The 21,829-nt window shown below is 39.9% G+C and overlaps 1 protein-coding gene across 3 annotated transcripts in view; it reads right to left on the bottom strand.

Annotated features, from left to right (window-relative positions):
* Positions 1 to 15,069, bottom strand: part of CTPS2 (CTP synthase 2) — a 132,435-nt gene extending 117,366 nt beyond the window's left edge. Inside the window, exons 1-4 of one of the 3 annotated variants that reach the window (XM_021007476.2) lie at positions 14,724 to 15,069; positions 11,351 to 11,557; positions 2,779 to 2,949; positions 1,738 to 1,838 (exon numbers count right to left, since the gene is read on the bottom strand). In XM_021007476.2, the coding sequence (XP_020863135.1) occupies positions 1,738 to 1,838; positions 2,779 to 2,949; positions 11,351 to 11,516 (438 nt within the window). In that variant the 5' untranslated portion in view covers positions 11,517 to 11,557; positions 14,724 to 15,069. Of the gene's footprint in view, positions 1 to 1,737; positions 1,839 to 2,778; positions 2,950 to 11,350; positions 11,558 to 14,623; positions 14,700 to 14,723 lie in introns of those variants that run through there. The other 2 variants (XM_078146091.1, XM_078146090.1) reach the window with 2 other exon arrangements.
* Positions 15,070 to 21,829: the final 6,760 nt, after the last annotated feature.

Here is a 21,829-nt window from a genome sequence, read left to right as displayed (position 1 = left end):
TGTCCATGGAAGTTCCCAATTTGTAGACTGCAAATAAGCCCTCCCAGCCATTAGAAGAATAATGCCTGAGTCATACTCTTAGGCAACGTGTGTGTGTGTGTGTGTGTGTGTGTGTGTGTGTACACACACAGAAAGACAGACAGAGAGATAGATTCATATAAAGACAGAGAAAGAGGGAGAGGAGAAAGAGAAAGGGGGGGGAGAGAGGGAGAAAGGAAGAGAGAAGAGAGGGGAGAGATAAAGGGGGAAAGAAGAAGGAAGGAGATGGGAGGGAGAGGTCAAGAGAAAGAGAGAGGAGGAGAGAAGGGGAGAGAAGAGGAGGGGAGAAGAGGACAAGAGAAGAGAGGGGGGAAAGCAAGACAAAGATCCTATATTCTAGTCTAACAATTATGGGCATCACGGTGTCATGAACAGCTTGCTGTACTTGAAGTCCAAGTACGTGAGTTTGAATCCCAGCCTTGCTACTTTCTACTAGTGTGGACGTAGGCAGGTCACTTCATTTTGAAGGGAAACCTCAATGTAACCATCTGTAAAATGAGACAGTTGGACTAGATTACTTGGGATCATAGTTTTAGGGTGCTCAAAGGGACCCTGGAAATTTTCAAGTCCAACATCTTCCTTTTACCAATCAGAAAACTAAAGCCTAACCCCTCACAGCAAGTTAAGTACTTCTAGAGTCAGGCTTTCCAGCCAGGTCCCTTGATATGAGAGCCAGTCCTTTTTGTCCCTTTTGTCATTCATTCACTTCCAGCTGTCAATCCCATGATTCTAAATGCAAGCATTATAGTAATTGAGGGGAGGAGTATTTAAAACATGTCACAGTTTGACTGTGCTAAGACCAAGCTAATAACAGCCCCAAGGCCAAGCCAGTTCAACAGCCATGAAACATAAGGTATAGCTGAAAAAGGCACGTGGGAGAAGAGGCCACAATGTCACCACAACCGACCAATCAACAATACTTTTTCCACACTAGAGTAGAGGAAAGTGTGGGGAGGAGAGGAAGATACAAAATGGCATATTAGGTTTCATAAAAGCAGCTATGTGGCTCATCAAATAGAGCACTGGGCCTGGAGTCTATACTTACTGGCTATGTGACCCTGGCTTAGTCATTTAACCTCAATTTGCCTCAGTTTTTCCATCTCTAAAATGGGGATAAAAATAGCCTCCTAAAGTTGTTGTGACGATAAAGTACCGTAAGTACTGCAGCACTCTAAATAAACCACCCAAGTCGGCTTTTGGAAATACACTGTCAATACACGCATGCTAAGAATTCTAGGCTCCCAACTCACAACGTGCAAGAGATAAATATGCCACTGATGAATACACTGGTGTTCTGTTTACCTTTTAACCAGTGGGACAAACAAAATTATATCATGCAACGATTATGCAACGAAAGGTTATACACCCATTTTGGACTGAAAAAACAGGGTGTGACAATTACATGATGGTGACGATTAAGTGGTGAAATACACTACTTAGTGAATCAGCGATTCCGTTCCATACAATATTTCCTGAAATTGCCATCTACATGAATGTGAGAGGATAGTTCAGATTAGCTTCCTTCAGCATCAACTGTAGAGAAAGGAAGCAAGATTACTGAAAGCAAGATTACTGACACAGTTGACATTAGGCTTATGGAAAGAGTAAACACTTGTATCCAAATAATTTCATTAATAATAAGAATAGTTAGCATTTATAGAGAGCAGGGGGGAAAAGACAAACATATCCCATACTTGCCTCTATGACACATATTTGGGGTTCTTCCTTGTGACCATCCACCGGAATTCTGGACTGATTCATCACCCATTCCTGAACAGCATCAGTAATATGAGGAACAACTAGAAAAGATAACGAATGTAAGATTAGCCATTACTGCTACTGAGTGTCTTTTTAAGCCACCCGAACAACACAGGCATGAGGGCTTACAGGATAGCCCTCGGAGGCTAGACTTCCCTACACTGAAAGAAGGATGACAAGATGCTTACCTTAAACAAAACAAATTAGACATTTAATTATAGTAACTTTAAAAAAACTAATAGCTAAAATTAACATCATAATTGTTCTTTATTGCATATGAATGAAATTAAGATGTGCCCATCACAATTTATTTCCTTCAATGCTTTTTTTCTAATCAAATATATTTCCCAGAGACCTTAGATCCAATTCTAAATATTCAAATTGATTGACAAATATCTTTGATAATCTGAATTCACATTCAGGTCACATTATAATAAGGTGCCAAAACTTTTTTTTAAGTAGAAATGATAAAGTCTAGTAAGAGGAACATACAATGGCTGTTTCCTATTTTCACATGTTCATAATTTGTAGGTATGCTGTTTTATATTTAAAAAGTATACACACAGGGGCAGCTAGGTGAGGCAGTGGATAGAGCACCGGCCCTGAAGTCAGGAGGACCTGAGTTCAAATGCGGTCTCAGACCAAACACTTGACACTTACTAGCTGTGTGACCCTGGGCAAGTCACTTAACCCCAGTTGCCTTAAAAAACAAACAAACAAACATACAAACAAAACAAAACCAAAAAAGTACACACACCAAAGAAAGTCAAAGCCTTGACTTTTATTTTTATTTTTTATTTATTTTTTTGATGAGGCAATTGGGGTTAAGTGACCTACCCAGGGTCACACAGCTAGTAAGTGTCAAGTGTCTGAGGCTGGATTTGAACTCCAGGGCCGATGCTCTATCCACTGCACCACCTAGCTGCCCCAAAGCCTTCATTTTTTTAAACCAAAACAATTCTAAAACATTCATGGACATACCTTGTACTGTTTTCCCCAAGTAATCACCATGCCTCTCTTTATTGATTACATGTTGATAGATCTTCCCAGTAGTGATATTGTTGTCTTTATAAAGGTTAATATCCAAGAACCTTTCATAATTTCCCAAGTCTAGATCAACTTCTCCACCATCATTTAATACAAATACTTCACCTGGAGGAAAAAAAAGATCAAAACAATGTTTAAGGTTATTTAAAAATAATGGCACAGTGGATAAAACACCAGGCCTAGAGTCAGAAGACTATTCCTGAGTTCAAATCCACCCTCAGACACTTAGTAGCTGTTTGACTCTAGGCAAGTCACTTAACCCTGCTTGCCTCAGTTTCCTCATCTGTAAAATGAGCTGGAGAAGAAAATGGCAAACCATTCTGACAAAGAGTCAGACACAAGTGAAAAATGATTCAACAACAAAAAATTAGTTTTAGCATCCTAATAGATATGAAAACTTTCTATCATATTTCAATAGAGATAAGGATAAGGACTGGACCTGTGATTTCACTGATGTAGGGAACTCTCAGTCAGTCAGTCAATAAGCATTTCTTAAGTGCCTGCTTTTGTGCTAGAAACTGTTACAGTCAAATGACAATCCCTGCTTTCAAAAAGCTTAAAGTCTAATGGGAGAGACAACATGAAAACAACTATGCACAAACAAGACAGAAAAATAGAGATTTAGATATATATACACACATACATATACATATATATGACAAAATGGATATAATTAACAAAGGGAAAGCAATGGCCTTAAAGATCAGGAAAAACTTCTAGTAGGAGACAGGATTCTCCTTCTACCAATTTGAAGACCTAATGAGATATATTGGTTGTTGTTTAGTTATTTCATACTTGTCCAACTCTTTGTGATCCTATTTGGGGTTTCCTTGGCAAAGTTACTGAAGTGGTTTGTCATTTCCTTCTCCAGTTCATTTTACAGATAAGGAAACTGAGGCAGACACGTTTAAGTGCCTTGCCCAGGGTCACACAGCTGGTAAATGTCTGAGGCCAGATTTGAACTCAGGAAGAAGGGTATTCCTGACTCTAGGCCTAGCACTCTATCTGCTGCACCACCTACCTATCCACCCTAATAAGAAGCTAGAGCTAAAAAATTCATTTGACCTGATAATGATCTTCTCAACTTGGGCTGGCGTAGGGATTATGGACATTACTGTTCATTATCTGTCCATTCTCAAAGCCTTTTTCAGCTTGGTAGGACCTGCCAGGCCTTATGTTTTGCTGAGAGGCTTCAAGGACCTAGGGTCATGTCCACCAAACAGTGAAACAGAAAACTAGGGTTTTCATGTATATTTATGCGGAATATATATGCATGCGCATGTGTATATACTCTACCTAATATATATAGATACATATACACATTTTATTTCACTAAGAACTCAGCATCCAAAAATCATTTTAAAGAATCTCTCTTTAATCATCAATTTATTTGAATGAAAATCTCTAGCAAAAATTTTACTAGTAAAAAGGAGAAATGCCTGCTCTTTTCATAGTAGCTAAAAAAAATGGAAACTAAGAAATGTCCTCCCTCTTATTGGGGACTGGCCAAACAAATGACATATGAATGTAATGGGATATTATTGCGCCCCAAGAAATGAACAGTTTCTTTTTTATATAGTTATTTCTCCCAATTACATGTAAAAATATATTTTACATTTTTTTTTTCAAATTTTGAGTTCCAAATTCTCTCCTCTCTTCCCTCCCCCAACATCAAGAAGGCAAGCAATCTAGTATAGGTTACACATATGTAGTCATGCAAAACAAGAAATAAACATTTTCAGAAGAAACTGGGGAGCCTTCTAGAAACTGATGTCAAGTGAAATGAGCAGAACTAAAAGAACAACGTATAGATTGTCAACAACAGCATAGGAGAAAGACTTTGGAGCGTTGATCAATGCACTAATAAAAAACCATCACCAGAGGACTGATGATGACATATACAACCTAATCCCTGCCAGTGAGGTGAGGGACTTAAAATGTAGAAGACACACATTTTTAAACATGGCTACCTTGTGAGTTTATTTTGCTGGACTATGCATATTTGTTGTGAAGGTTTTCTTTTTTCTTTTTTAAAAGTTGTTCAATATTGGGGCAGTGGAAGGGAGAGCTACATGCTTGTAAAATTAATTTTCAATAAAATGAGAGGTTAGTTTCTTTTTTTTTTAAGGGAAATGCCTCATGGTCCTTTTGATGAAGCTTGTTATTGTCTTTTGAATCTGTTTATTTAAAATTCTTCCTCCTTAGGATTTTGCTCTTCCAAACTCATCACATTTCACAAAAGACTTTAAAAGGGTAATAATTTGCTTCAGAGAACCAGCATCCTTGGCTTTGAAACTGCCAGGACCAAATTTTGAATTACACTATCTTGAATAAGACTTCAGTTTTTAGAAAGATAATAGGAAAGAAAGTAGAGATGTTTCTGGAAGCACAGCCAGTAATTGAGAAGAAATGTCTCTGGGCCTCCATTATACTTGCCATCCTCAATATGGGTCAGCTTTTCTAAAGCTGCCTTAGAAGAATTAAACCTCATGGACAATTCCAAACTCAATAAGAAGCCTCAATTGTCAATGCTGGAAATCATAGTGAAAAATATCCAATTGCCTGGAGAACTCAACTCAGCCTCCCACTTTTATTTCTCATGGTAACTCTTATAAGTGTTCTGTCTAGCAACCCTCTCTTACTCTAAAGCTGCAAAAAAAAAAAAGGCAAATTGAAAGAACTCATGATTATAATTGTCTGTGCTTAACACACAGTTGATTTACTTCCTGCTTAAAATTCATGTTAATCCATTAACCCAGGATTGCCTAAAGAAGCAAAGGTCCTATTATCTTGAACACTTCCTTTGGCAGCAATTTTCTTGTGTTTCCAAATTCTCAGGGTAGGCCATGTGCCCTAATCCTGTGACACCCCAATGCATCTTCAATTATTTTGGGGATATAGTGAAATTAGCAGGTTTTCTTTGAATTCATTTCATTTTGAAAGTGAATTTTCACAGGCAGCTAGGTGGTACAATAGATAGAACACCAGCCCTGAAGTCAAGACAACCTGAGTTTAAATCCAGCCTCAGACACTTTACTAGCTGTGTGAACCTGGGCAAGTCACTTAACCCTGACTGCCTCCCCCCCCCAAAAAAAGTAAATTTTCAAAACACAAAGGACTTTTCTGGATTTAAGACAGTAGTTGTAACATCAAAACTAACTCCAAAAAGTATGGAAACACTGCTTTTGTGATTAGCATTAACATTATTTTAAAAGCCTGTTAAAAGAAATTATTTTAAAAACCTGTACTGAAAAAATTCTGTCATCTCCACAGGATTGAACCCAATATTATTCCCTCTCTCTAATCTTTTTCTGTTTACTAGTTCCTTCTTTGCTGACTACAAACATACCCAAGTCTCCCCAATCCCTAAAATTAAAGAAAAACTCTCACTAGAGCTAACCATCCTCACTAAATACGTCCTCTATCTCTTCTCTCTGTTAGCTAAATTCCTTGAAAAAGCTATCTATATTCAATGCTTCCATTTGTTCTCCTCTTACTCTTTAACGCACTCAGAAATCTGGCTTCCAACCTTACCACTGCAATGAAACCACTCTCTTACCAATGCTCTCATAATTGCTAAATGTAATGGCCTCTTCTCAATCCTCATCTTTCCTACTTCTTTATAGCATTTAACATCATTGACTATCCTCTCCTCCTACATGCCACCTCTTCTTTCAGCTTTTGTGACCCTACTCTCTCTTGTACTTTGTCTACATAATGAAAAGAGTGGACTCATTGGAAAAGACCTTGATGCTGGAAAAGACTGAAGGCGAAAAGAAAAGGGGACAGCAGAAGATGAGATGGATAGATAGCGTCATGGAAGTGACAAACATGAACTTGGGCAGACTTCGAGAGATAATGAAAGACAGAAGGGCCTGGCATGCTGGGGTCCATGTGGTTACGGCTGAAAGACTGAACAACAATACTCTCTTCTTGTTCTCCTACTACGTAGTTGACACCATCTTCTCAATCTCCTTTGCTGGTTCATTCATCATCAATATTAATAATTGTGGCCAGCACCCTGGGCTCTTTTATCTCATGTGACTCCAAAAGTAAGACTGGTGATTTTGTATAACCATCCCTCACTTTAATCCATTCACTTACAAGTCATAGCATCACCTCCCTGTTGCTACAGTCCTCAATGATTGGCTCAGAATGAATGTAAATGCAATTGTTTTTGTTTTGACCAGAAACCCTGAGGTCTTCCCCTCCCAGATCTATATTTTTTTTAAAGAGGTCATTCTTTGCCTCTTTTCTTATTAAGCCTTAATCACTGAATGGGCTTTGCCTCAGTCAAGCTGGGACCTGTCGAAGACCTTAGCTTGAAAAGGCCAAGGTCCCCCAGTGCATCCTGGGCCATCTCCAGTTGTCCTGATCTATATCTGGCCAATGGACCCAGATGGCTCCAGAAGAAAAAGTAAGGCTGGTGATTCTGCACAACCCCCTCTCACTTAAATCCAATTCACTTGCATGTCATGGCATCACCTTCCTGATGTCATAGTCCTCTCCAAGAGCAAAGGACAAACAGCACATGGCCCTATGTAGGTGACTCTCAGATCTCTACCTGCAGTTCCCTTGAGCTCCTGTTCCATATTCCCAACTACTTACAGATATTTCAAACAGGTCTAAAGCACAACTCATTATCTTTCCCTCAAAACCCACTCCTCTTCCAAATTCCCCTATTACTACTGAGAGTACCACCAACTTTCTAGTGACCCAGGTTCACAATCTTGGTCTCCTTATTTACTTCCCATCCAGCCCACATATCTAATCAATTGCCAAATCTTATTTCTAACTCCATAACATCTCCCATACACATCCTTACCTCACCACTTAGACAGCCACCTCACTATCTAATTCAGGTCGTCATAACCTCTAGTCTGTATTATTGTAATAGTCTATTGGCATCCTTGCCTCAGTTCTCTCCCCACTTCAATCTATCCTCCATACAGCTGCCAAAGTGATTTTCCTAAAACACAGGTCTGCCATGTCTTTCTCTCTCTGTCTCTCTCTCCCTCTCCCTCTCTCTCTCTCTCTCTCTCTCTCTCTCTCTCTCTCTCTCTCTCTCTCTCTCTCTCTCTCTCTCTCTCTCACACGCACAGACACACACACACACACCCCACTCAATAAACTTCAGTGGATATCTGTAGGACCAAATCTAAACTCCACTTGGTCATTTAAATCTCTTTACAACCTAGCCCCTTCCTAACTTTCCAATCTTTTTATATATTACTACCTAATGTGAAGCTGGAGGCTCTGGGCCCGGAATCAGGAAGACCTGAGTTCAGATCCAGCCTCAGATACTTTACTAAGGTGTGTGACCCTGGGCAAGTCACTTAACTACTGTTTGCCTTAATCCACTGGAAAAAGAAATAGAAAACCATTCCAGTATCTTTGCCAAGAAAACCCCACGGGCAATACGGTCTACAGGGTCACAAAGCATAGGACACAAATGAACACCACCACCACCTTCTATGTACTCCAGCAACATTGGCCCACTGGCTGTTCTGAACACACTATACTCCATCTTCTATCTCCATTGCATTACAGTCTGCCACCTGGCCCCCATGACTGGAATGTACTCCTTCCTCAACTCCACCTCTTGTAATCCCTGCTTCTCTTCAAAACTCAGTTTGAGCATCCCTATGAAGTCTTTTATGATTCCTGATAGGGCACCCCCCAAAAAAATTGCCTCAGCTCCATTTTTCAAATCCTCATATGTGTACAAGTAATCTCCCCCGTTAGAATATAAGTTTCTTGAGGTCAGGAAACGTTTCACTTTTGTCTTGGTATCTCCGGCACTTAGCACAGTGTCAGGCACACAGTAGGTGCTTAATAAATGTTTGCTGATTGATGATTTATAGATTTCATTATTCAATTATTCAAGGAATCATGAAGTAAGAGTTTGAAAGGATTTTAGAGATCCCTTTCAAGCCCCTCACTGTACAGCTGAGGAAACTGGAGCCCAAGTGTTTGACTGATTTGCCCAAGGTCTTATACTGAGAGTCACTATCATCATAAAGTTAAACAACTCTGACAGCCAACAGCTTTTCATTTTTGCCCTCGCTCATGCTCTCTGTCTCAGTCTCATATCATTTATCTGTGTGTGTCTCTCTCTTTCTCTGGGTCTGTGTGTCTCTTTGTGTCTCTCTCCCTGTCTCTGTGTCTCTGTCTGTGTGTATCTCTCTCATTGTTTGTCTGTGTCTGTCTGTCTCTCCCTTTCCCAACTTCCTATTGCTAATTTTTCACATTTCAAAAATCTTATTCAATACTAAATCTGTATCCCAAAGAGATCATAAAAAAGTGGAAAGGATCTACATGTACAAAAATATCTGTGGCAGCTCTTTTAGTGGTGGCAAAAACTTGGAAAATGAGGGGTTGCCCATCCACTGGGGAATGACTGAACAAGTTGTGGTATATGAATGTAATGGAATACTATTGTTCCATAAGAAATGGTGAGCAGGTGGATTTTAGAAAAACCTAGAAAGATTTGCATGAACTGGTGCTGAGCGAAGTGAGCAAAACCAGGAGAACACTATACACAGTAACAGCAACATTGTACAATGACCGGCTTTGTCAGACCTAGCTCTTCTGAGTCATTACAATGATCTAAGACAATTCCAAAAGACTCATGATGGAAAATGCTATCCACATCCAGAGAAGGAACTATGGAGTCTGAATGCAGACCAACTCATACTATTTTCACTTGGTTTTTTTGTTTTTTCTTTCTCATGTTTTTTCTCTTTTGCTCTGATTCTTCTTTCACAACACGACTAACGTAGGAATATGTTTAATATGGCTATACATGTATCAGATTACATGCCATCTTGGGGAGGAGTGAGTTGAAAGAGAGGGGGAAATGTAGAACTCAAAATTTTATAAAAGTAAATGTTGAAAACTAAAACTAACTAAATAAATAAATCTTATTCAATACTTATCTTTGAACTACCCCAAACTGCCCATTCTCCACCTTCCCTTCTGGAGTCCATCCAACCCCATTCAATTGTGTTTTCAACTCTAAATTACTGAAGCAACTTTAAGTTACCTATGCTTAAAAAAAATAGTAGGGATTAACTTACTTGATTTTGGAGTAAGCTGAAATCTCACTTAACTGTGTCTGAATTAGGCTATTAGTAAAATTGGTTTGAAATTACTTCAGGTCTGACAAGTGAACCAACAAGGGGGTCAAGGAGAAACACATGAAAGTAATTCAAAAGCTTCCATTTACACTTTAAAAGCCTCTTTACAGACAACGTTAGGTACCAATTTAGGAAATTTTAAATCAAATCAACAAGCATTTATTAAGTATCTTCTATGTGCCAGGCATTGTGCTAGGTAACAGAGATACACATACAACAAATGAAGCAGTCTCTACTCACAAGGAAGTACACTGAGAGATGCTGTGGACTAGTGGATAAAAAATTAACCTTAGAGTCAAGATAATCTGGATTCAACTCCTGCTTCTGATACATACTAGCTGTGTGACCAAGGGCTCAACCTCTCATTGTTCCAGGCCATCTGTACTGTTTACAAGCCATCTGTAGAAGGAATGTCCCATACTGATAAAGTCAGAAGTCCAATACTTTTTTTTAAATGGCTTCAAAGTTAAGAGCCATTTTCTGAGGAAAAAGAGCTCATTCAAAAATTTCAGGCTAACACTGTACGATGATCAACTACCAAGACAATTCCAAAAGACTCATGATGGCAAATGCTATCACATCCAGAGAAAGAACTATGGAGTCTAAATGCAGACTGAAGTATACTATTTTCACTTTTTTGTTGTTTTGTTTTTTCCCTTTTCATTTTGGTTCTTCTTTCACAATATGACTAATGTGGAACTATGTTTAACATGACTGTATTCTTATAACCTACAGCAGACTGTTTGCTATCTTGGGGAGGGTGGAGGGAAGGGAGAGAGGAAGAAAAATTTGGAACTCAAAATCTTACAAAATGAATGCTGAAAACCATCTTTAAATGTAATTGAAAAAAATAAAATACTATTACAAGAAAAAAGTTTCAGGCTACAGGTCAGTTGTGTTTTCTTAAATAACTGGCTGAGGCAATGACATAAGTGTAAAAAACTTCTAGAAGCCAGGAAACTGAGCAAGCCTAATCCAAAAGAATGGAGCAGGATGGTACAGTGGATAATGTGCCAGGCCTGAAGTCAGGAAGACTCATCTGCATTAGTGCAAATCTGGCCTCAGACACTTACTGTGACCCTGAGCAAATCACTTAACCCTGTTTGCCTCAGTTTCCTCATTTGCAAAGTGAGCTGCAGAAGGAAATGGCAAACCACTCCAGTATCTTTGCCAAGAAAACCTGAAAAAGGGGTCAGAAAGAGTCAGACATGACTGAAATTAACCAAACAACAAAAAATCCAAAAGAAGGGCATCCTAATATAGCTCACTCTCATTCAAATTTTTTATTTTCTTCCAAAAAATATGCCAACATCCCTAAAAAAGATGAATCGTAATAAACAGCAACAAAACTGTACTCTCTACTATACCATGCTCATATGGCGAAAAGGTTCCAGCATCAATGTTAATGTAAGGATCGATTTTGATGGCAGTCACTCGGAGGCCACATGATTTTAGGATAGTACCGATGCTGCTTGCAATGATCCCTTTTCCGATGCCGGAGATGACCCCACCAGTGACCAGGATATACTTCATTGGCAGCCCAATGGCCAGAGGCCAGAGCCCAGATCAGGAATCTGAAAGAAACAGCAGTTATCACAGCATAGGAAGACTGTTGTGTTTTATTTTTTCATAAAAAGGATACTTTGAGTCAAACTAAATAAAGTAAAAACAGCTTACACCTGAATTTCAAAAATACTTCTACTGTCAGAGTTATAAACATTTAAAAAAGATCCTATTTACCAGATTTTCTACTAACTTTTGCTTTCAGCAGCAGAAAGTGATAAGTATTCTATGCAGGCAAAGACACCTATCTATTTTCTTAGAGAAATTCTATTCATCCCCACTCATAAAAAAACTAAGATTAAAGAACCTGCCCTCTTTTATTCAGGACAGTTAATTCAGGCCTGTCATATTTAGGTAGCCAGTAAGAAGAAAAAAAAAAGATTTCGTGGTGCAGTAAATATAGGACAGGTACTATTTTCTCTTCGTGTCGCTCCCCACCACCACCACCTCTTCATTTTGGAAAGCTTCTGGGAAGATTTAGCTCTACCTGATTTCCCATCTGGGATTCTATCTAGTAGGGTAGCAATGTTAGCAATAATCATAGCTTTAGCACTGCTACCAGGCCCCCATCACTACTTCTCACCAACACATCCAAAACTGGATATCAACATATACAATGTTTCCTTCTTTTGCTTTCCAAGTCAAGCTTTAACTTAAAGATGCCATTTTATTACACACTTGTAATATACATATATATGGTGTAGAGGACAGTAAATGTGCTCTTTTTTCAAATGTTTCTAACTCCTATAGTACAAGTGGGTGCCTTTAAATTTCAGATGTAGTAAGTTCTTTTTAATATTCTAGTTTGAGTCCAAAACATGTATCCTTTTTAACTAGCCTTTTTTTTGGGGGGGTGGGGGGTAGGGAGAGAGTCATTGGAGAGTGATTTTTTTAAAACTTCAACAGAACATTTAATTTTTTAAAAGGTAAGTCACAGCCTCTCCTTATCTCGTTTTTTTTTTTGCGCGGGGTTGGGGTGGGGTGGGGGGGACGACCAGGTGTTAGAAAATGGAGGATATTTGCAATCTACTTCCCAATGAGGAAAGTACTTTACAAGCATTTTATGAATGTGAGCTATTACTATAAACCCTATTTCTAGAGTCCTAAGTTTGAGGTGCTCATAATGATGATAGTTCCTTCACACTACTGGTTCCATTGCCCATTCCACCATGGATCTGTTCTCTTATTGATACTGTCAAATGTCTTCTCTCTCCATCCAATATAAGCCTAGGAGAGACACGATCCTTTTGTACTTTATAGATCCCTGGAATGGATATTAAGATACCAAGTTCTGAGTTCATCTCATCCTCAAACTGACTTGCCCCAACAAATAGTTAATGACCAATAAATCAAAACTGCCCTTTAAAACAGATATATGGGGGCAGCTAGGTGGCACAGTGGATAGAACACCTGCCCTGGAGTCAGGAGGACCTGAGTTCAAATTGCACCTCACACCAAACACTTGACACTTACTAGCCATGTGACCCTGGGCAAGTCATTTAACTCCAAATGCCTTTAAAAAAAATTTTTTAAACACATATATGAACAAGTCTGTCTCTAATGTGTAAGCCACTTACAAACTTCTCTTTGAGACAAGTATTTTTGAAACATTAAAGCATGTTATGACCATGAACTTTTGTTATTATTGGAAAGAGAATAATTTTGAAAGGAAGTCTAGTCCCATATAAAACTATGCTTGGTGGCCAGCTATTTATCCAAACAAACACCCGCCACCCTCCTGTGACGTCTTGCATAGTCTTGCCTCATGCAAGTTTCACGTCTGCTTTAGTAACCCTAAGGTTTCTCTCACTAGAGTTCAGTTCTAGTTTAAGAGAGAGTAAGCCTTCCCCTTCACTGTCTGAGGCTTCAGCTACTGGAAAAGCCCTTCTAATCATAAGAAGCTTCAGACATGATGTCAGTCATCATTATTTGAGTAATTTTATTACTTTTAGAAATTCTGAAACATTTCAAATAACAAAATGGACTCAAGTCTTTCATTCTTTATGGGCTCTGTTTAAAAACAACAACAAACTTTTCTCTAGACGGAGGGAAAGCAAGGTGTTGATTTAACCAGCAGAAATTAAAGCAAAGGCGCAGACACCCCTTCTATTCACTGCTCCACAGGGGGAGCAGTCCTCCAAGAGGGGTTAAAAAAAATCATCCCTCTCCAATGACTCCTCCCCTACCCCCACCCAAAAAAAAAAAAAGCCTAGTTAAAAAGGAAACGTATTTTGGACTAAAACTAGATGTTTTCGGGGAGGAAAAGTTGCGGGGAACTAAGGCAGCGGTTGGAGTTAATTTAACCTTTTTTTTGAAATCACGCAAGCGGGTGGAGCCCAAGCAAAGATAAGCAGAAGGGAGCTTTACTTACTAGAGAGAAGCAGGTGCAAGGGTGGCAAAAGGAGGCTGACTTCCTTTCAGGACACTGGCTACTTACGATCTCAATCTATGGGCTCCTCCCTCCCCTCCCCCCCCAGCTTGGACCTCCCTACCTGAGTTCATTTCACCGCTCCTATTTCCCCCCCACCCCATTCTTAAAAATTATTTTTCAAGAGAAGGTTGTAAAACGCTTCCCGGGCTGCGGGTCAGTGATTCCCAACTCCCAGGGAAGGAAGGAGAGAGGGGAGCGTTAGGGAACTTAACTCTTGCCGGAAAATGCGGGGTGAAGGACAAGCGCTTAGGCGGACTGGGGGACAGAAGACACCACCCCCAAGGTGCCAGACAAAGGAGGCCGTCCCGGGGTAAGGTTCGGAGCGCCCAGTCCCGGAGTTCGGGGCCCGCAGTTGGGCCACGCATGAACGCTAGTGCCGGGGTTCTGGACCTCTACTCCTCTTCCTAGTGCCTCCACTCATGCACTGCAAAGAGAAGGGAAGGAAGGAAGCAAGGAGGGGAGGTGTGCGGAATCTAATGCAAAGGCCCAGGGCTGGGGGGGAGGAGGAGGGAGTCCCGCCCGATCCCCAAGGCATGCATCCGTCCCCAGGAGTGAAGAGAGGGAACGGGGAGCCTAGGGAGCACGCGGGCCCAGCGCGGGCTGCAGATGGAGACCCCGGCCCCGCGCGTGCAAGGAGAGGAATTACCTGAGCCGGGAGCCTCGAGGTGGAGTTGTGAGGGCGGGGGCGGCAGCACAAGCTCCTCCCACCGACCCCGCCCCGCCCCCCAGGCCACTTCTTAGCTCACCTGTCTGTGGCGCAGCCTCCGGGCTCTGGCCCCGGGGGCCGTGGTTAGCGCAGGACTGGGGGGAGGGGGAGCAATGCCGATACTCCGAGAGAGGGCGCACCGAATCCAAAGCCCCTGCTAACTCCGACCCGGTTCCTTCGGTTTGGGTTTTCTAGATTTGCTACTACGCGGTCCTTTTTCACTCCGCCCGGTTTGCAAATGAACCTTGTTTATCAGGCAGCCCTAGGAATTCGCGGTGCTGTGCGTTATTTTTAATAAGCTTTCATGGTTAAAAAAAATAACAATGAGTCCGCGGATGGCCACTGCATGCATTCCTTTTATGAAACTATGCTTACATAACTCTGATTGCAAGGGTTTTCTCTTGGCTTTTAATGTGTTGGGGAAAGGAAGTTAGCAATAATGATGTGCCCTTCCTCCCTCCCGCAAAAAAAAAAAAAAAACACTGTAACATTTTTTTTTAAATTCACCAAAGAGAACAGAAGAAAGTTCAGCAGGGAACTCCTCTACGTGGTACACTCTTGAAAGTAAGGTGTAGATTGTATAAGGGAGTGTGTGTGTGTATACATGTTTGTATATATGGGCATTTATGTTGGCATATTAATATATATTGATATATCAACACATACATTATATATCAATATACATCTATATAGTATAGTTGTCTATATTTTTATGTATACATAATACACATATTTGTATATTATGCATATTGATATACTCATATCAACATATACATATGATATATCAATACCAACACAGTATATAGTATAGATATATCTGTATAACATGTATACAATAACATCTTATATGTATATATTGATGTAGTATATAAATTGTATATCAGTACATACACTATATACACTCTATATCAACGTAAACATACACATATATAGTGTGTGGATATATCTATAAAGATAGAAAACCCTGAATGGGGTCATGAAGAGTCAAACAGGACTGAAAATGGCTGAAGGACAACAAATATATCTATATAGATTGATACATACACAATACACATATTTATATATGTGTAGTATATAGCAATATATATAAAATATAAATATATACACATATAGTATACACATATCAGCATATATTGATACAAACCCAATAAGCATATTTGTATATATCTGTATATATACTGATATATACATACTATATATCAACATATACACACATAGTATCACTATATACCAATAGATATTTATATATACAATACACATATATTTGTATGTTGTGAATATATTGATATATAAATATATAGACATTAATATATACACACAATACATCAGTACATATGCACTATATGTATGTACAATATATACACCCTATATCAATATACAGACACACATATTATGTATATAATGTCCCTAAAATCTTTGTGCAGTCCTAATTTTCATAGTTTAAACTACACTAAGCTTAAATAGCTTAAATCTACACTAAGACTTTTGGAACATCCTATATTTTACTAGAAGGACCGGAATTTAAGGAATACCTCCAAAAACCAAGCAAATTTCCATGTCAATTACTCACCTGGTCCTTCTAGTTTCAAAAGCAAGCAATGTGAAATGGAGGTTTATGATTTCATATAGAATCTTCTTTTTATGTTCTGCTGTGTGCCTGAGATCAATTTTTTTTTTTAGTTCATAACTAAAAAAAAAAAGTTAAGAGTTGAGAAAGGAGGCCTCCTTTGATGAGGTGGAGAGTTCTATGGCTATGGAATGTTGCGTTTCCTGTCAGATGGGGATCACTGTGCTGGTTAGTTATGGTGAACTGGTTATTCTTTTAATATTTTATTCCATTTTAATCTTTGTTACAAGGGCAGGTCAGATGGATTAGGGAGGAGGGAAGGTTATATTCAGAATCTAATGTGATGTCGAAACAAAAGGTATCAATAAAACTAAATGAATAGTCCTTGTGACTCCTCTCCTTGTAACGTTTCCCTTTTTTCTTTCACCTAACATTTTCTCTGAGAGTAAATCCAGTCATCCATAAGATTAAAGATTGAGAGCTAAAAAGAACCTCAAGTTTACCCAGTCTAACTCCCTTCTCTTATAGATGAGAAGTCTAAGGCCCAAAAGAGGTTAACTAGGTTAACCTAAGGTTGCCTAAGGTTCTATAGGTAAGTGGTGAAGCTGTGATGTGAACCCAGCTCTTGTGAAGCAGTTTCCACTGTTTGCCCTTTCATGTCAGCAAAAAGATTTTAAAAACCCCATAGTTCCAGATATGCCTCCCTCTATAAAATAAGCATCATAGAATTCTGAGCTGGAAGGGACTTTTAGGAATCATTAGTCTCACCCACTCATTTTGAAAAACAAGAAACAGAAGTCCAAAGTTTTGAATTTGAACAGGCGTACAGGTAGTAGAGTTAGGTAGGATTTAATGATCTTGTCATTTTCATTCATCTCACTGGACTCCTGTGAAGACTGGTGAGTTGGATGCTTGTGAAAGTAATTTGAAATTGTCAGATGGAAAGTATTTTGTCTATTCAACATTTATTGACTTCCTCCTCCCCCCTCTCCACAAGGTATTAGGAGTAGGTGTTGAAGGTACACAGATGAAAAAGATGCAAACCCTATCCTCAAAGAGTTTATGGTCAATTTGAAGAGCTGGAGTAGATAAAATATAACATGTGCAAAAATAAGTATAATGCCAAGTTAAGTGTAATAGGGTCAAAGTAAAGCTCCGTATAAATTGCTCTAAGAAAATGTGAGGAATGAGAGAACACTTTTAGTCTAGAGAATGCTTCAGGAGAGAGGTAAACAAACAAAAAAAATGGTGGTATAATTTTTCTCATTTTCAAAAGGCCTGCAAAAAAAGGTGGGGGTTTTTGGTTGTCGTTCAGTTGTGTCTGACTCTTTCTGACTCCACTTGGGGTTTTCTTGGTAGAGGTTTAGGAGTGGTTTTTCTATTTTCTTCTCCACCTCATTTTGCAGATGGCAACTGAGGCAAACAGGGTTAAGTGAGTTGCCCAGGATCACACAGCTAAGTAAGCTGTCTGAGGCATCTTTGAACTCAGGTTTTCCTGACTCCAGGCCAGGAGCTCTATTGTCCAGTCCCCAGAAAAGGTAGACAAAATTAAATACTAGAGAGTGGTTTAGCCGTAGGGCATGGGAGTTAGGGGATGTTTTTCATTGATTCATTAGACAAGTATTTACTGAATGCTTATTATATTCATGAGATCTAATAATTGTGCTTGGGTTGAAGGATATTCAAAAGAAATATAAAGATCAATCCCTCATTAAATGGCTCCATCCTTCTTTCAGAAGCTTTCCTGTTTACCATTTATATCTTTTCTGTGGTACAGAGTCAGGAAAGGAGTCTAGGAAGCATAGGCCTCATCAAATGGGGTAGAGTGTCTGATGCCTTAGAAAACAAATGGAGACATAGGAATGGAAGCCACTTCTGCCTATCACACAATATGAAGAGTCATTAAAATGCTCATATGACAAAAAGTGAGATTTCACGTTTCTGTTCTCAAATATCTACTATTTCAATATGTAAGGCCCCTTTGGGCTAACCCCCAACTCCAACTTCCAGGTTGACTCCCTTAGATGATAACTTCTCCAGGTTCAAGTTGGGTCTGCAATCCTAAAACATAACTCCTGTGTCCCACCTGCCATATTTACCTTTCAGTAGGAAGCCAGAGGAAACAGCTTAGAGCAAAGGGATTTTATTGGAGCATAGTAAGAGGTTTACTTTTGAGCATTTCCCCAAAATCTTAGGACATATATTCTCATATTGGAAAGTCAGCAAATATGGAGATCAAGCATAAGGGGAACCAAACATGAGGAATATATGTAAATTGAGAAACTCAGCTCCAAAACTGCAGGGCTCCTGATGGCCTCTTGTGATGTCCCTGCCTTGCTTTTTGTTATGAAGTCAAAAACTGCTTTCTGCTGGGCACATTGCCAGTAGGACATAGTCTTGCAGCCCCCAGCTTTTGGCTAACTGAATCTTTAGCTGGAGCTTTGTTTGACTCGTTCATAAAGAACCAGAACCTTAGGACCAGAAGGAAATATCCCTAGTTCAGCCCCCTTGAAGTTTAGGCTCTGAGGACTGCCAAAGTCTGAACAACAGGATCCCTGTTCCAGGCAACAGTCTCTGAGCTTCAACATAGAAAGCTGGTGTTCACAGCGAAAAGTCCTTGAATTCTCCTCTCTGGCTGAGTGTAAAGCAAGCATCTCCTACAGCCATGTGCTTCTATTACAAGAAGCCATTGCTGACAGACTGGTTGTTTGTTGTTCAGCCTTCATTCTCAAAGAGGACTATGATGTCACAAGGGTGACATCCTGACTTGAAAATGAATTGGATCGAAGTGAGGCAGACTGGGCAAAGTCATCAGTCTCACTCTCTCCTCCAGAATCATTGAAGGTCCTGGATGAAGTAGGTGAAGCTGACCACTTGATCTCTAAATTTAGGTCTTTCCCAGGTTTCAATTTGTCTGAGGCCACACCCATTCAATGACTAAGAGCTGGGTAAGAATTGAGGCAAAAGATGGCCCAATTCATCCTCACAAAGATATCAGTCTGGGAGGGGAAGAGCCTTCAGAGTTTCTGGCCTGAGCAGATAGAGCACTGGCGCTGGAGTCAGGAGGACCTGAGCTCAAATCTGGCCTCAGACACTTACTAGCTAGCTGTGTGACCCTGGGCAAGTTGTTTAACGTCCATTGCCTCTAAAATTAAAAAAAAACACAACCCACACACCAAAACCTAAACAATAAGCCACAGAGGATCAGGTTGGGGCTTATTGTTATCTTTCAAGGGTAACAATACCCCAGTGATTTGGATTTAAAATCTTAGTCTACTAGTTCCTTTGATGGAGTGGCTGAGAGGAAAGAAATTCTTTCCCTTTCCTAATGCTGCAAAACGCTCCCTTGAACTGTATCTTGAATTCTATCTCAGAGCAGAGTTAGCTTATCTTTCATGTAGACCATAAGGGGCATTATCTATCCTCTTAGCCAATCAGAAATACCTTATGCTCCATCAATTACTTTAACTTTACAATCCCATTGGATTAATCGAGAAATTTATTTAGTTTTATGAGAGGCAAAAAATAACCTCTCTTAAATTACCAGGTTTTTTAAGAACACATTCTGTTATCAGGTTGTTTTTGTTTTTCAGAAAATTCCCCAATTTGGTCAGGTATTTTTCCAATTTACCTCTTTTACAAAAAGGATGGATGGTAGATTTTATCAATGTGGGTACTCCCTCTGTCACAAGGGTTCTGAACCTGTAGTCCGTGGACTTCTAAGGAGCCCATGCATTGATTTCAGGGCATGCATAAACTTTGATAGGGGAAAAATTACATCTTTATTTCAGTGTAATTGGTTTCCTATGTATTTATTTTATGCATTTAAAACATTATTCCAAAAAGAGGGTCCCTAGGCTTCATCAGACTGATGAGGTGGAAATGAGTGCTTGAGGCAGATGGGGCAAGCAGGATGTGAGATAGTGACGTGGTGTTTGGGTGCTTGTGCTTGTATTTGGACCCCAATTTTTCCCTAGTCTCAAAAATACTGTCTCTGACAATTTCTCCCCAGGCCAAGGACACTGTGCCTAGCAATTACTCATGAGTGGGCCACAGCAAGACCCTTATCTCTCTCCCTAGTAACAAACAGCACCTGAAGGAATTATTAGTTTGAACTGGCCTTGCACTGGGTCATAAAGACATCTTACCCACTGGACTATCTATACTACCACCTTACTTCATTATCTACATCTTAGACTGCTCATTATCTATATTCTAGACCTAAGACATATATATACTCCCTACATCTATCTTGCCAAACAAGACATTCACTGGTGACGGACTGGATAACTCTCATTTACCCCTGAACTCTAGTTAACACAGTGATGTAGCAGGCCTAAAACCACACCTCCCTGTGGCCCCCCCTTTTGTGAGCTTTTCCTAGTGAATTCTGGGTAAAACACTTGTGCAGTAGATACAAGAAGTGAATGTTCCTTTAAGAACTGATCACTCCTTAACCACTCCCTAATCCCTCCTTGAATCACCAAGTTAGCATGCTTGAGGAGTTTTATTGTACTTTATTCTACATCACCCTAATAAATGCCTTTCTTGAACTTGGAGACTGTCAAAGTAAATTCTTTCAGGGCACTATTCCTTATCATTTCAGGTAGCACCCCAACATTCTTGGGGTCCACCTTGAACTTATCACCAGTGGCTACAGAGGTCTAAGTGAATTCTTTCACACCTGAACCTCTCTCAAATCTGACTTCAGCAAGACTGCCAGAGGATTCAATGGCATACAAAAAGATTAAGAACACCTTCCTCTTTTCATCTTCTCATCTATTGAGAAACTTGTCCTTCCCTAATTCTTCCAAAAGAGTTCTTTTGACAATGTATGTTCTGATGGAACATAGGCTGTCCATCTGTTGTTATTCTTTGCTTTTCTACCTGCTGAAGGAACTAGGTGGTCAGTGGATGAAGCAATGGGCCTAGAGTCAGGCCGACCTGACAGTCCAAATTTGACCTCACTCACTAGCTATGTGACCCTGGGGAAATCACTTCACCTCTGCCTGTTCCATCATCTGTAAAATGGGGATAATAAGAGCACCCACCTGCCAGGCTTGTGAGGATGAAATGAGATCATAATTGTAAGCTCTATATAAATGTTAGCTATTATTAATTGTAAAGCACTTAACAGTGCCTAGGGCACAGTAAGCACTATATCAATATCATTGTTGTTGTTGTCATTATTATCATTCCTGGGAAGAGCCTGCAGAAGCAAAGAGCAGATGCTCCTAACTGAAGCTTTATTTTTTTCTTTCTCAAATCTTATCACGCTATAGGGACCTCTATATTTGTGTATTTGTCCTGAATCTCCACTCTGTAGACTATTAGTTTCTTAAGGGCAAGGCGTATTTTGGTTTCGGCAGCTCTCGGATGACCTGAGCAAGGGAGTGGCCAATGACGAGGCTACAGAAGGTCATTCCTGCGTCCAAGCCTAAACTCCAGAACAAAGTTTATTGTCATTCACCAATCCTCAAGCCAGCCCGAGTGAACGCCACAACGCTGGCCACGCCGGAAGTGACGTGTAAGACCATAGAGGAGTAGGGGCGGGTAGAGCGGCCGTTCATGTGATCTGA

The sequence above is a fragment of the Phascolarctos cinereus genome, unplaced genomic scaffold, assembly GCF_003287225.1.
Source record: "Phascolarctos cinereus isolate Bilbo 61053 unplaced genomic scaffold, phaCin_HiC Scaffold_726;HRSCAF=1367, whole genome shotgun sequence".
Classification (NCBI taxonomy): Eukaryota; Metazoa; Chordata; class Mammalia; order Diprotodontia; family Phascolarctidae; genus Phascolarctos; species Phascolarctos cinereus.
Note: the sequence above shows the minus strand (reverse complement) of the source record. Positions and strands in the feature narration are given on the sequence as shown.